The sequence below is a fragment of the Ambystoma mexicanum genome, chromosome 3p (assembly GCF_040938575.1).
Source record: "Ambystoma mexicanum isolate Mex_15411 chromosome 3p, UKY_AmexF1_1, whole genome shotgun sequence".
NCBI lineage: Eukaryota > Metazoa > Chordata > Amphibia > Caudata > Ambystomatidae > Ambystoma > Ambystoma mexicanum.
The window spans coordinates 1,258,604,848-1,258,618,235 of NC_090925.1; the positions used below are offsets into that span (position 1 = coordinate 1,258,604,848).

The following is a 13,388-nucleotide window of genomic DNA, read 5'->3' on the forward strand; positions in this document are numbered from 1 at the left end:
AAGGACCAACAAACTCTTCTCAAGTAGTGATCCAAAGATACTTCAAGATGATTCCCAAAATGATTCAAAGAAGTGGTCACAGACCCTTTCTTTTATAGGCAAACGTCCTCATGTGATTGGACTAAAGCTAGCCTGCTTTCGGGGTTCAATGCCTGCACTTGAAATTTGTGGACTTTGCCCTTCTGATGTCACACCCAAAGTGCTAGTCTCCAGAGAAAGTGGACGGGACAGGAAAGTGAAAGCGAGGCAGGGAGAATCAAGATGGCCGAACCATCCCAAAACTGGGCAGATCGCTCCCTGGCTACATTGACTCTGCCCCCTTTCCTTCTCTATAGAAGCAAAGGCCGTTAGAAATGCAGCACACTGTTGGGGTGCCCTTTGATTTCTGTTCCAAGGCCAGCATCCTGTGGAGTGTCCGTCCCTGGGAGACGGGTGTTACCTGCTCTTATAAAGGCACAAAGAGAGGCAATTCCACCAGTCTACATTCCTGCCAGCAGGGCAGGGTCTGGCTTGTCTGGGGCAATACACATAACCCTTCCACAACTGAACTGGGCCCAAAGGGCTGACACATGTGCAATATCAATTTAAGGTGGCTGCAATGATCATACGTAGGGCCCTACACCATGCCTTAACCCAGGCATAGCTTTATTAATACAGTTTATTCTGACACCATCATGGCTCTTATGGTCATTATAGTTCGGGTTTAACGGCACATATCTTAAATGCAGCCCCTGCGCTGCAGTCACTTGGTTGTCACTGCAGGTGTCAAATGGACAGCTCTGACCTGTGAACCTGCTCTGTGTGACTGGTAGAGCAGGCATTGTAAATCAGGATACTGATGCAGCAGGTCAAAGATAACACTATGTTTTTGACATGACAGCTATGAAAGGGGAATATGAACAACAGATTCCCCTGTCAGAATTACCTGCATCATTTTATTATTTAATACAATTTTAAAAAAGCAAGTGCTTTCACACCTTTGCCAGATGGCAATTCATCACACATATACTTAACCCATGATGGAATTGATGTTTCTGTACGATGGCTTGCCAGCTCTCGATGGGGAAGAAGTGGGATTCAAACAGAAGGGAATCCAAAGAGAGCTCCATAAATCAAATCAGCTCTTTGGGTTTCTGACTGCTGCTCCTCTACCTTTCTTCCCTCACCAATCACCACCCACCCTAGTATGTTAGCTGTTGGGCGGGGGTGTTAGGTTATGTGTTTAGATGTTTCAAAAAAATGAGAGGATAACTATGTTTGAGGACACTAAGATTATTTAGACTTTGATGTTAATCTTCTTATTTGCATCATATCTATGTTTTTCTTATGAATAAATACATTTTGAAGAAAAAAGAAGCACAGTGCAGACCTTGATGGATTAGTCTTTAGATAAGGTGTGCCCTGTTATATTGAAAGAGAGTAGGGCTCTTAGCTTTGTCAACACACTGATCGCAAAGATCCTAACCACTTAAGTGACCAGCTCTTGGCCATCCATATCCTGAGCTAGTATGCTCTTCTTCCCGAGGGTGTGAATTGTCATGTCATGGTAGCACATTAAACCAGCTATGCCACAGCACAAGCAAAGGCGCTAACACGGATAAGGATATTATGAGATCTGACATTATTGACTGGAGTTTGCTTCACAAGGTGATGCATGTGAGGGACTATTGGGGGAATACGATTAAAGTAAGTGCTGATTAGAGAGTAGTTTAAGTTCAACATGAAACAGAAATTCAAATTGAAGATTTAACACATTTTAGCATTGTTTGATTTTGTTTGCTTTTCAAATTAAAATCTATGGTTTTAATAAGAGTAAAATATAACAGAAATGGTCTTAATGCAACAAAAATGTGTGGTCCTGGTACATGTCTACGTGTGTCAGTCTCGGCAAGACCAAGTCACTGACCTGCAACTTTTAGCTCCATTACCGCCTTTTCATAAAAGTCTCCTGCGTCAAGGAAACATGAGTATTGACCGCTATCAGAAGAACTAACGTTGTGTATTATCAACGACACGTTGCCAACTCTGATGCCATCTTTAATAAGCTCGGTCCTCCCCTTGTAGTCTGCCATCTGTTCTTCATTCCAGTCCTGCCCATCGCGATGTACGTGGACCGAGTCATCGTACTGGCCTTTGAACCATCTCACAGGCATGTTCTCAGCACTGATCTGCGGCGAGAGGTGACAAGGTAACAACACATCTTCTCCAGGAAGGACAATCAGGGGCTGTTCCGGTCCAACTGCAGAAAACCTCTCTGAGAAATAAAAAGAGCACATTAGCTAAAGTGAAACACAGGTCAGCGTATTTACATTTGACGGAAAGAAAATGGTGGTAAGGATGGATGGGAGTAAAGAAGGCAGTGAGTCATGAAGAAGGGCCAGGGCCATGTTGGAGAGCAGAATGGCAACACCCAAGACATGTATTGACAAGAAAGGAGCAGTCTAAAATAGAAGACATGTGCTGATGGAGAGAGGGCTCTGGGTAAGCAAGAGATGGGGACGAGTAAGGCAGACAATGAAGGCAAAGCAAGCCCGTAACAGACGTCAGAAGAGAAAAGGAGGGAGAAGGAGTGGGAAACAAGGGGGTGATGCAGGAGACAGCTATGGTGAATAGGGCACAGCCAGCGATAGTCTTATGGGTCCTTTGAGCAGAACGAGGGAGGGGTGATTCAGGACGGGCAGAGGCACAGTGTACAAGAAATATGCATACATGGACTAAAGAAATGGGCCGGTTGGTCTAAAGGTCAACCCGACAGTGGGTCCTGGAAGATAGGAGAAACTGACAGGACAAGAAGAGGGGGTAGCAAATGACAATGATGGGGACAAAAGTAACAATGAGGAAGGAAAGGTCATAGCAGGAGGGCTGCAGATCTACTGGGTGAAGAGTGGGATGATGATGAACAGGCTAGTACAGGTAGGCGACACGACAAAAGGCCAGGGATTTGTCAGAAGACGGAGGGAAGTGATCACCTGTGGAGTCAATTGACATTGACGGTAGAGGGAGATGGTGGTGGGATGTTCTGGGGAGAGGAAAACACCAAGGCAATGATGGATGGAACTAGATGAGGTCTGCACATGGCGATGGAAGGAAAAAAAGGCGGTGGGCATGTGGGTGAAGCAGTGGACAGGGAGCAGTCATGGTGCAGTCCCAGAATGCCAGGCATTACAGGAATAAAAGGAAGGAGAAAAGAACCTGAAGATGAAGGGGCTAAGGCTGAAAAGGAACAACGGTCCTGGTACAGAAAGGGCATAAGAGGGAGAAGCAGGAATATGGGAATGGCAAGGAAGATGTTGGAGCTCGGGGGATGCATTTTTTAAAAAAAGAGGGGAAGAGATGGACGAGGCAAAGAGAAAGGAACAGGTGGAAAGTAGGGTATAGATACTGAAAAGGGACAATGGATTCTCTAAAATAGGATTTAGTAATGAAAAGGATCGAACAGTGAGGGACAGAACAAAAGAAACATATGGACATTGAAAACACAAGGAAAAAGATAAGAAAGCAGAGGGACAAAGGACATGACACAAAAGTATGGAAAGAAAGCAGCGAGGCTGCCATATATGGGAGTGGCTAAGTCATTGGGGCACATCTAACGATGGCAAGGAAAGAAAGGATTGGAAAGGGGAGATATTTAACCTGCTGCACAGTGCAGTAAGATAGATGGACATCAGCTTTCCTTAAATATTTGAGCATATACTGCAAGATGTTCACTGAGCGGAGCATTGCTTTTTCTTAATATGTAGATGTGATCAGGAAAGCACAGATTCATTTTGGGGGATTTGCGTGGCTTTGCTATGCTGAGGAACTTAGGTCATGAATGGCTGACAATGAGGATGAAGTATACGGAAAAATTGAAGCGGAAGTATGGCTACAGTGGATGGCACCAACAAGGCCAGTGGCAGGCTGCTGATGCCATTTGTGCCCATTCATTTGTATTCCATTCAAAGAGGGATGTGGAGTTAACAGCTAGGAGGATTTGGAAAAGAAGGAGCATGTTGGGCATACAACAGGGGGTCATGTACCAGTGTAGCATGTCATTACAAACATGAATACACAAAATTTGCCGTTTGGAGCAAGTTGGGGTGAAGTTGAGCAGTCCCTGCACTCCACGCTTCTCTTATCTACAGAATTCCTGACAGCACTCAGCTACTCGCTATCTGCTACTTTTGCCTGGATCTGCACTCGTTCGACTTCCCTGGCAAAAATAAAACCTGCCTGCCTGCGCATTAGGGCACGCATTTCGAACAATGTAGATTACCCCTGCTAACTGCGCAGGGAGTATTAATTCTATTAAAGACTAAGGAGGCGAGCATTATGCTTTCTCTTCTTTATTTACTCTTCAGCAGTTTCAACTATAACATGAGGAAAACAGAAAAAGGTGTCTCTGAGTTCAGCACTTTTCTTTTTCCCATAACAAAAACTACAAGTCCCAAGATATTCGTAGTCCATATCATACAGTCCTTTGCTATGACTACATCCTGTTCCTTAGGCTCCTCCTCTTCTTTTAATGCTCTGAACTGCATTCTTCCAACTTGACCCAACGACTGGTCCAACGAAGAGATGAACTCTCTGAACTGGTGCCTGCTTGTGCTGCGTAACCCGCTGCGAGGCGAAAACTTCAAACCATCAATGGACGTCCCGATCTTCCGGTCTCAATTGCTCTTATGGTCTTCCCCTGAGGAGCATAAACAACAATATCAGGGTGGTGTTCAGGTACTGCAGCTCAAAGTCATAAACCATACAAACATTATGCTTTACGATACAGTACGCCTGCGGGAGGGAAAGTAATGCTCGCCTCCTTAGTCTTTAATAGAATTAATACTCCCCGCGCAGTTAGCAGGGGTAATCTACATTCTATGACAAGACTGGAGGCGAGCATTATGCTTGTTTAAAGCTTCCTTAATACAGTTGTTGCTATCCCTCTAATAGGTTTGAAATAAAACTGTTTAAATGTACAATCGCTCGCCCAGTCTGCCGCTTTCATAATATCCTGAAGGGTTACCCCCGCTGTAAATGCTTTGGACGCCATGGCCCCTCTCACTGAGTGTGCTCCGTATTCCCTGAGGTCTATGCCTGCTAATTGCATCACTTCGCGCACCCATCTCGCTATAGAAGCCGTAGCAACTGCCTGGTAAGGTTTCCTGCGCGCTATTAATAATTGCGTGGTGGTGGCATCCCTGTACTCGGCTGTTCTGTACTCGTATTCTTTAATACATCTAGCAACGCACCACTTGGGATTATCTGTAAAATATGGATAATGCACTGAGGTAGATCTCGTCTTTGTCCTCCTCATTATCGAAAAGGTAACCCCGTCGGGGCCGAAAACCTTCCTATTAATCTCTAGAGCTCTCACGTCTGCCACTCTTTTACAAGATATCAAACACAACAGCATCGCTAATTTGCCGGATAGTTGTTTCAAAGATAAGAACCTGTCTGATGGCCAGCTGTCTATCAGCCTGAGCACAACCGTGACATCCCACAGTTGCTTGTATCTCGGCTCGGGAGGTGCCTTGTATCGAGCTCCTTTTATGAGCCTGGCTACTGCCGGGTGCTCTCCTGCCGGCATTCCCTCCACTGGCAAGTGGCCCGCAGAAATGGCTGACCTGTAAACCCCAATTGTCCTAAAGGCCTTCCCGTCCTGCAACAGGTGTGCCAAAAAATTCAAGATTGCAACTATAGGTGCTGAAACGGGATGAAAATTTCGCCCTCTGCACCATTTCGACCACTTGGCCCAAGCCGCGTCGTAGCTCCTCCGGGTGGAGGGCGCCCAGGATTCAGCGATAAGCTCAGCAGCTTGAGCCGAAATCCCTGGCAAATCCCAGCGTCTCCTGATACTCTGCACGCTATCAGCGGGAGCGTCCCCCTCACTCTCAGAGGGTGAAACGATCCAGCTGGGTCCGTGAGCAGGTGCTGACCCTCCGGAAGCAACAGAGGAATGTCCGCGGACATCTCCATCAACGTCGGAAACCAGACTTGCGACTTCCACATTGGGGCTATTAGGATCAATTCCGCTCTCTCCCGACAACACTTCGCTAGCACTCTGCTTATCATCGCGAAGGGAGGGAAAGCGTAATGAGTCTGCCCTGCCCACTTCTGCAAAAAGGCATCCGTACCCTGTGCTGCTGGGTCCAACCTCCAGCTGAAAAAATTTCTCGTCTGAGCGTTGAGCCGCGATGCGAATAGATCGTAGTGCACTGGGCCCCATCGCTTGTTCAAGAGCAGAAACGTCTGCTTCTCCAGTCTCCAGTCGCTGGAGTCTGTTAGATAACGCGAGTTCCAATCGGCTCTCACGTTGAGTTCCCCTGGTAGGTATTCTGCTGTGACTGACGTTCCGGACTGAAGACATGAGTGCCAGAAGTCCTTTGCCAGTTCCGCTAACAGTCTGGACCTCGTACCGCCCAAGTGATTTATGTACCTGACGGCGGATATGTTGTCCATTTTGAGCAGTACGCAAGAACTCACTCTTTCCCTGGTGAACGCCTTGATGGCGAATGACCCTGCCAGGAGCTCCAGGCAGTTTATATGAAGCTGAAGCTCCTCTTCGCTCCATTTTCCTCCGGTCTCCAGGGACCCGCATCTCGCACCCCAACCCTGTCGGCTTGCGTCCGACTCTATCACTAGATCTGGTTGGTCTCCGAAGATGGCACGCCCATTCCAAGCGTCCATATTCTTCAACCACCACTCCAGTTCCGTGACAGAATCCCGGTCTAGGGGTACTTTCTGGTGATAACTCAGCCCCCGTTGAAGGTGACTGATCTTCAATCTCTGCAGGGCTCGATAATGTAAGGGCCCTGGGAAAATAGCTTGGATCGAGGCAGCCAGCATCCCCACTATCCTCGCTAGTCTCCTGAGGGAGATCACTTGCTCTTTCAGGCAGTCTCTGATCTCTTTCTTGATATCCTTGATCTTTCTGCTCGGTAATTCCAAGGTTGCCTTCCTGGTGTCTAGGACGAAACCTAGGAAGTCTAATCTTTGCGCGGGCTTGGTCTGTGACTTCTCCTTGTTCACTAGGAAACCTAGAGATTGGAGTAGCTCCTGCACCCAGTCTGTTTGGTAGATCAGGGTATTCCGATCTTGAGCTAGCAGGAGAAGGTCGTCCAGGTATATTATCATTCGTATCCCCTTCTCCCGGATCGCTGCTGCTACTGGCTTCATCAATTTTGTGAAAGCCCAGGGCGCAGAGGCTAGCCCGAAGGGCATTGTGCTGAAACGCCACAGTTGGCCCTTCCACTTGAATGCTAGGTACTCCCTGAATTCTTCTTGCACCGGTATGGTGAGATAGGCATCCTTTAGGTCTATCCTGGTTAGCCAGTCTCCCTCTCTCAGGGTATCCCGAAGCTGGTGTATGCCTTCCATTTTGAAATGGCGGTATACTATCCAGCCGTTCAGTTCTTTTAGATTTATAATGGGCCGCACCTTCTCTTTCCTGTGTACCAGGAACATAGGACTGACAAAGCGAGGGTTCGACGCGCAGATCTCTATCGCACCTTTGAGCTGCAGTTGCTGCAGTTCGTGATGTAACTTGGCCTGATCTGCTTGCTGCAGGTAGATCTCTGCTGGTCGAGATTCTTGCGCAGGCGCCTGAATGAAATCTATGTGTAACCCTCCTACTGTCTGGAGAACCCATGCGTCGGAGGATAGCCTGCGCCAATTGTCCCAATAAAGGTGTGTTCTCCCCCCCACTGGAGGATAGTCCCCTTCTCTCACCTGGTGCAAAGTTCTGGCCACGGCCGGCTCCTCTTCCTCTGCGACCTCTAGGGAAACGACCTCTCGATGGGAAGAAGGAGTCCTGCTGCTTTGATTCCCAATACTGGGCCCTTGGATTTTGAGGTCTTCTTCCTCCTTGGCGACCGGCCGATCGACCCCGGTGTCGGCCGGTCCCGGCAAAAACTCTGCCAGGAAAAATCCTGCGGATGGAAGCTTGAGCTTTCTCTAGGGAGGTGTAAGTGGAAACGAACTTGCCCATTTCCCTGCCGAAAGTATCCCCAAACAGGAGTCCTTGAGCAGCCTCTCCCGCTTCGTAGTTCGCCAGGTCGCTTAGCTTGGCGTCGATCTTTAGTAGGAGGCCGCGTCTCCTTTCGGACGAGATGGCGCAATTGGCGTTCCCCAGCAGGCATACTGCCCTTTGGGACCAGTTTGCGAGGGTCTCCGCCTCAATCTCCTCTCCGGTATCTCTGGCCCTCTCGGCCAAATCCATTATTTTAGCCAGGGGTCCTGCGATGTCCAGGACCTTCTCTTGGCAGCTCCGCCAGGACCTATCAATGCCCTTCCTGGGGTCCTTGCTTGATTTTGCTACAAAGGCCAGCATCTTCGGATCTAGTTCCGGCGTGTCCGCTACCTTGCCTGGTAGATCTGGGCGAGGGCATTCCGCCCGTAAGCGCTGCCTCACCTCTTTATCTAGGGCTTTCCTTAGCCTGGCCGTCATATATTTTGTCACTCTTGGAGATGGTTGCCAATCGGAGGCTTTCGGATTCCTAATGCTATCGGGGTCAAACATATCGGAATCTTCCTCTGGCTCTTCGTCCAGGTGATTCTCTTTGCGGGTTCTCTTACCGCTGGGCTTAACCCATTCCTCCTTCTCATCTCCTTCTAGCGAGGATCGTTCGTCCTCCGCTGGCTCTTCTTCCGAGCCTAGGTCTACTGATCCCATATTCTCTTCCCCTGGGCAGGGGGTCTGGAGGCTTGGCACAGCCGAGCGCTGTATAAAAGCTTCCTTAAGCTTGGAGAAAGCGTCGGCAGCCTCTGGGGCCTTATCAGGTACCCCGTATGCGCGACCCGGGGGGTCATAAGAGGCCTTCCTCTTACGGGTCTGTGTCTTCCCCTTATCTTCCGTGGGCGTGCTGTTATTTTTCGAGGTGCTCTCCCTAGGCTGGGTCAGCATAGACTCCAAGGTCTCCAGCCTGTCCTGAAGGGGTTTCACCCCTTGTGCCACTGCGTCCGCCAACGAGCTCCCCAGCACTTGCTTGAAGCTGTCCGCGAGGTCCAGGGACTGGTCCTCCTCGCTCCATTCAAACTCCGACATTTCCTAATAGTGCTGTGTGCCTAGTACCTTTGCGGTGTCAATTGCACGCCCACAGCTTCGTTGGATCAGCAATCTCTCCAATATAGGAGGTTCTGAGCAAAGCAATTAGGTGTAATACCTATATATATATATATATATATATATATATATATAAAGCGAATTTTTTTTTTTTTTTTTGTGCAGTGGCTAGCACCTGTGACTCGCTGAGTTTCCAAGCACTGTGTTCACTTCTACTCACTGCAGCCCACTGCTGCTCTCTCCCTGGCAGAGCTCCTCTCTGCCCTGCTCGTGAGCTGATTGTCCCACACAGGCTTCTAAACAGGTCGGGGTTCTCCGATCCGTGGGCTATGTCCGCTCGCGAGCGAAAATCATTCGTTCTTTATTCAGAACGTTGGAATTAAGTGCCGGTAACACGCGATCGGCTCTTACGATTGTTTGTATTCGGGCGAATGCGCGAGGGAAGTACGTCACGCTACTTCCTTCGCTCCGCCCCCCCAAAGGTGGGGGCCGCTGCGCACGGCCTGGGAGAGGAGAGGGAGCCCCCGGGCGTGTCGTGAATGCGACACGGGGCTCCTCTGCCTTTCCTGCCGTGCGCCGGAGGCTTATAAGTCTTCGCTGATGTCTGTAAATCCACCGCGCCTGTGAAAACGCGCGCGCGTGTCGAGGCTCTGATCTCCAGCCCCAGCTGAGGCGGATTAAATGCGTTCCGACCTTGCATGCACTGGAAAAAAGTCGCGCTTCTAAAGAGGCGCACTATCAGCCTTTAAAACATGTTCCTAGTTAATGGTATCACCCCTAGAAACAAACCTACTTCACAACCCCTAAATTAGCCTGAGCGCTCGTGGGAGATAAAAAATGCACTTATCTCTTTGAAGAGCAGGAAAAGAAGAGGAGGAGCCTAAGGAACAGGATGTAGTCATAGCAAAGGACTGTATGATATGGACTACGAATATCTTGGGACTTGTAGTTTTTGTTATGGGAAAAAGAAAAGTGCTGAACTCAGAGACACCTTTTTCTGTTTTCCTCATGTTATAGTTGAAACTGCTGAAGAGTAAATAAAGAAGAGAAAGCATAATGCTCGCCTCCAGTCTTGTCATAGAAGTTGGAGTGAAGTTGAGCAGTCCTTGCAGTCCTAGCGGGACACGCGGGGAGGCGACAAACCATAATAGCCTCCCTACGTTCCCGCGCTTCAAAGACTGAAAAAGACGCTTCAAGTGGACGCTAATTGTGAGTACATATAGTGTTACCAAGTGTGCTGTGATATCACATTAAACTTGGATAATGTCCTCATCGCAAAAATAGAAAGATCACAATGCCTCCTACCACCTGCGCTCTAAAGCTAAAGGGCCTAGACAGACACATGCCAAACAAAGGGGGCATTTAAATGCATCACAACGGATTAAAAATGCAACTGTAGCACTGGTGCATAGCGCACCAGCCAGGCCTGTCCAGGGGAAAATAACGACGTTCTTCCCCAATGAAAAACATCTGTCTATTGACAACAATCATTAATTGCTTCAGCTATGCTACTCATTACAGCGTAGCACAACTGTCACTGAGGAAAGGAACAAGGATGCACAACTATGTCCTATCATCAATACTATTCACAACACTAATGCGACCCAGAAAACGAGCTTTCAACCACCTCATCTGTCAGCCTCTCCACTACTATTTGTCGAAGACCATAATGACGAAAATAGCGAGGCGACTTACACTGAAGAAGCTTGCCATGAGGCAACTCATTTTGCACTAAAAATACTATAGAAACTGTGCAGGAAAATGTTTGAAGAAATCAAAATGCAAGGGGCGATGCTAAAATGCCTCACCAAGCCTTGGCTCAGAGATGGGGGATATGACTTCTTGCCTCACGAATCCTCAAACAACAACATGGAGGTGCGCCTTATATGGGCCGGTACTGAAAGACAAGCCACTGTATTAAATGGGCACTCCAACCTCAATACAGAGGATGAACCCGCATCTGAGATCAGGTAGCATGCTCAGAGCAACAACAGTATTTACCTCGCATGTAAGGAACGCAGAATGCAGAAAAGGAAGGCAATGTAGGAGCAAGGTCAGAGAGTAACAGCACGGACCAATACTACAGATACCAATTATCAAGACGTGTCAGAAACGGAGATCAACGCACCTTCAAAAAAAGACAGAAACGATGTGAAAAGCAGACTGGCAAACTTACTAGCTGGATCATAAAAACTCCAGCTCGTATTAACAGCGCCCAGGAAGAGAACTTAACTATAAGAACTCAATTGGAGGAAGCCAGCAATGTATCATTTCTGATCAGTATTGGCTCGACCCCGGAATCTAACAAAGTAATCAGAGTGATGAACACTGAAGTGGGCGATTCGGTGATAATGGGTGACGTAAGGAAATTAACCACTCGAGTGAGCAGTACTAAATTTCAAATACATAGTATCGCTTCCAAACCCAAAGCTAAATGTCTAATCAGACAGACTATTATGGACATTTTGACCTCCATACCCCAACTGAGAATCCTCCTATCTAAGGACTTACAATATGTCCAGATGCTAGAAGGAGTGGCTTTACCATCAACCATTGTACTTTGCTGCACAGCTGAAACTGAAGATCTCACTGAGCCCTCTCTTAAACGCTTACGGAATATAGGGTATGATGTCACTATTTTGGCCCCAGAAGATCACCACACTAACAACAAAGAGAGTTCAATCTCTAAGGGGCTCAAGCCTAAGGCGACACATCGTGCTCCATTAACACTTTCTAGAGAGAAACCAAATGAAAATTGGGAAATAAAAAAACTCCTATCACTACTACTATAACAGGCAGAAAGGTGGAAATAGTGGATAGCAACAAAATTGGACCAGACGTGCCTGGCTAGCTGGATTCTTACCAGTTAAGAAAAACCACTGACAATGAAGTATAAAGATGGTATTGTGGAACACTCGCGGTCACACGCACCTCTTGTAGCAGGGACAAGATGTCAAGAGTTTACTTCACTCAGACGTCTTCCTACCAGAAGAAACGTGGCTTATGGGCTAGATTTTCTTCGATGACTATACGGTGCACCAATTACCTACACTTAAAGGAACAAAGGGACAGCCTAAAGGAGGTCTAGGGATGTAACGGTATAACGGTATACCGTTAAAGATACCGTGAACCACTTAATTGACCAATAATAACCGTCACATTGTTTATACCGGTATACCGTTTATACCGTTAAGTGTGCTTTTCAGTCTGATTTGGAAAGGCTGCAGAAAGCAAGTGCTGCGCAGTCTTGGTCTTGCACTGTTGGATGTGCCATCTGCCAAGTAGTTTCAGTTGGAGCAGTTTTTAATGCCATTCCATAAACCACACGTGCCTGACACAATCAATATGTTAGCAATAGGAAGAATAAATACAGTGCCAAGAAGGAAAAGGGTTTACTTTGGGATGGCGACTTTGGGGTTTATATATTTATAATGGATAATGTTTGATAAACATATGACAATGGGGGATTTCCCTGGTTCTACCATTGAATTTACATATAATAAGTCACACTGCAAAATTCACTCATCTCTGTGGGTATTCACTGCTGCCATACCAAAGGTGACATGTCCGTGTTTACTGAACACCTTTTGGCCCGCAAGTAAACTAAAGGCTGTCACATAAAGAGAGAGTGCGTGTGTGTATTCATGCGCACACGCGTATACTACCATCCACCTCGATTGATCTGTGGCGTGCAGGTTATCAAGATGGCAACATGTTCATCTTCACCAGTAGCCAGTGGGGGAGCCAAAAGCCTAAATGACCACGTAAGAAAAGCTATTAAGTTTGCTTTGCCAGTCGCAGCAGGGCTCTCCTCTCCACACGTGTGTTTGTGTTTGGTGGAAGCAAAGGGTGACATTTCAGTGCAAATTATGTTTGAAAAGCCCAATTCTGGTCCTGGGTGCCTGGTTTTGTTTGTGATGATAAATCTGACAGTTTATGACCTTTTAGAAAATATTTGTTAAGATTAGTTAACTCCACCTGCTATACCGCGATAACCATGATATACCGTCATTTGGCAAGAAGGTTATCGTATCGTCATAAGACTAATACCATGACACCCCTAAGGAGGTCTATTAACTGGTATACATAATAAAATACCAGCACGTAAAATACATTCTGAAAATAGCTAACACAATCTTATATTGCCCCACAATCTTATATCGCCTCTAACAAACCTTACATACTTGGACGACGATCCATCCTTACTAGTCAATCTGTACAATAAAACTTTGCTTACAGCCGTTGATTAAGTTGCCCCCTGAAACCCAAAAAAGCAAAACCTAAAGCCCATGTCAACGCATTGGTTCATCCCAGACCTACAAACTTTGCGAGCGACCAAAAGGTCTGCCAA

At 47.2% G+C, this 13,388-nt stretch overlaps 1 protein-coding gene across 4 annotated transcripts in view; it reads right to left on the reverse strand.

Moving 5' to 3' along the window:
* Positions 1-13,388, reverse strand: part of LOC138581426 (butyrophilin subfamily 1 member A1-like) — a 366,089-nt gene that overhangs the window by 181,246 nt on the left and 171,455 nt on the right. For 3 of the 4 annotated variants that reach the window (XM_069652746.1, XM_069652747.1, XM_069652745.1), the window contains one exon: positions 1,907-2,254. The exons of the other annotated variant lie outside the window; for it this stretch is intronic. In XM_069652746.1, the coding sequence (XP_069508847.1) occupies positions 1,907-2,254 (348 nt within the window). The remainder of the gene's footprint in view (positions 1-1,906; positions 2,255-13,388) is intronic. 4 annotated transcript variants of the gene reach the window in all.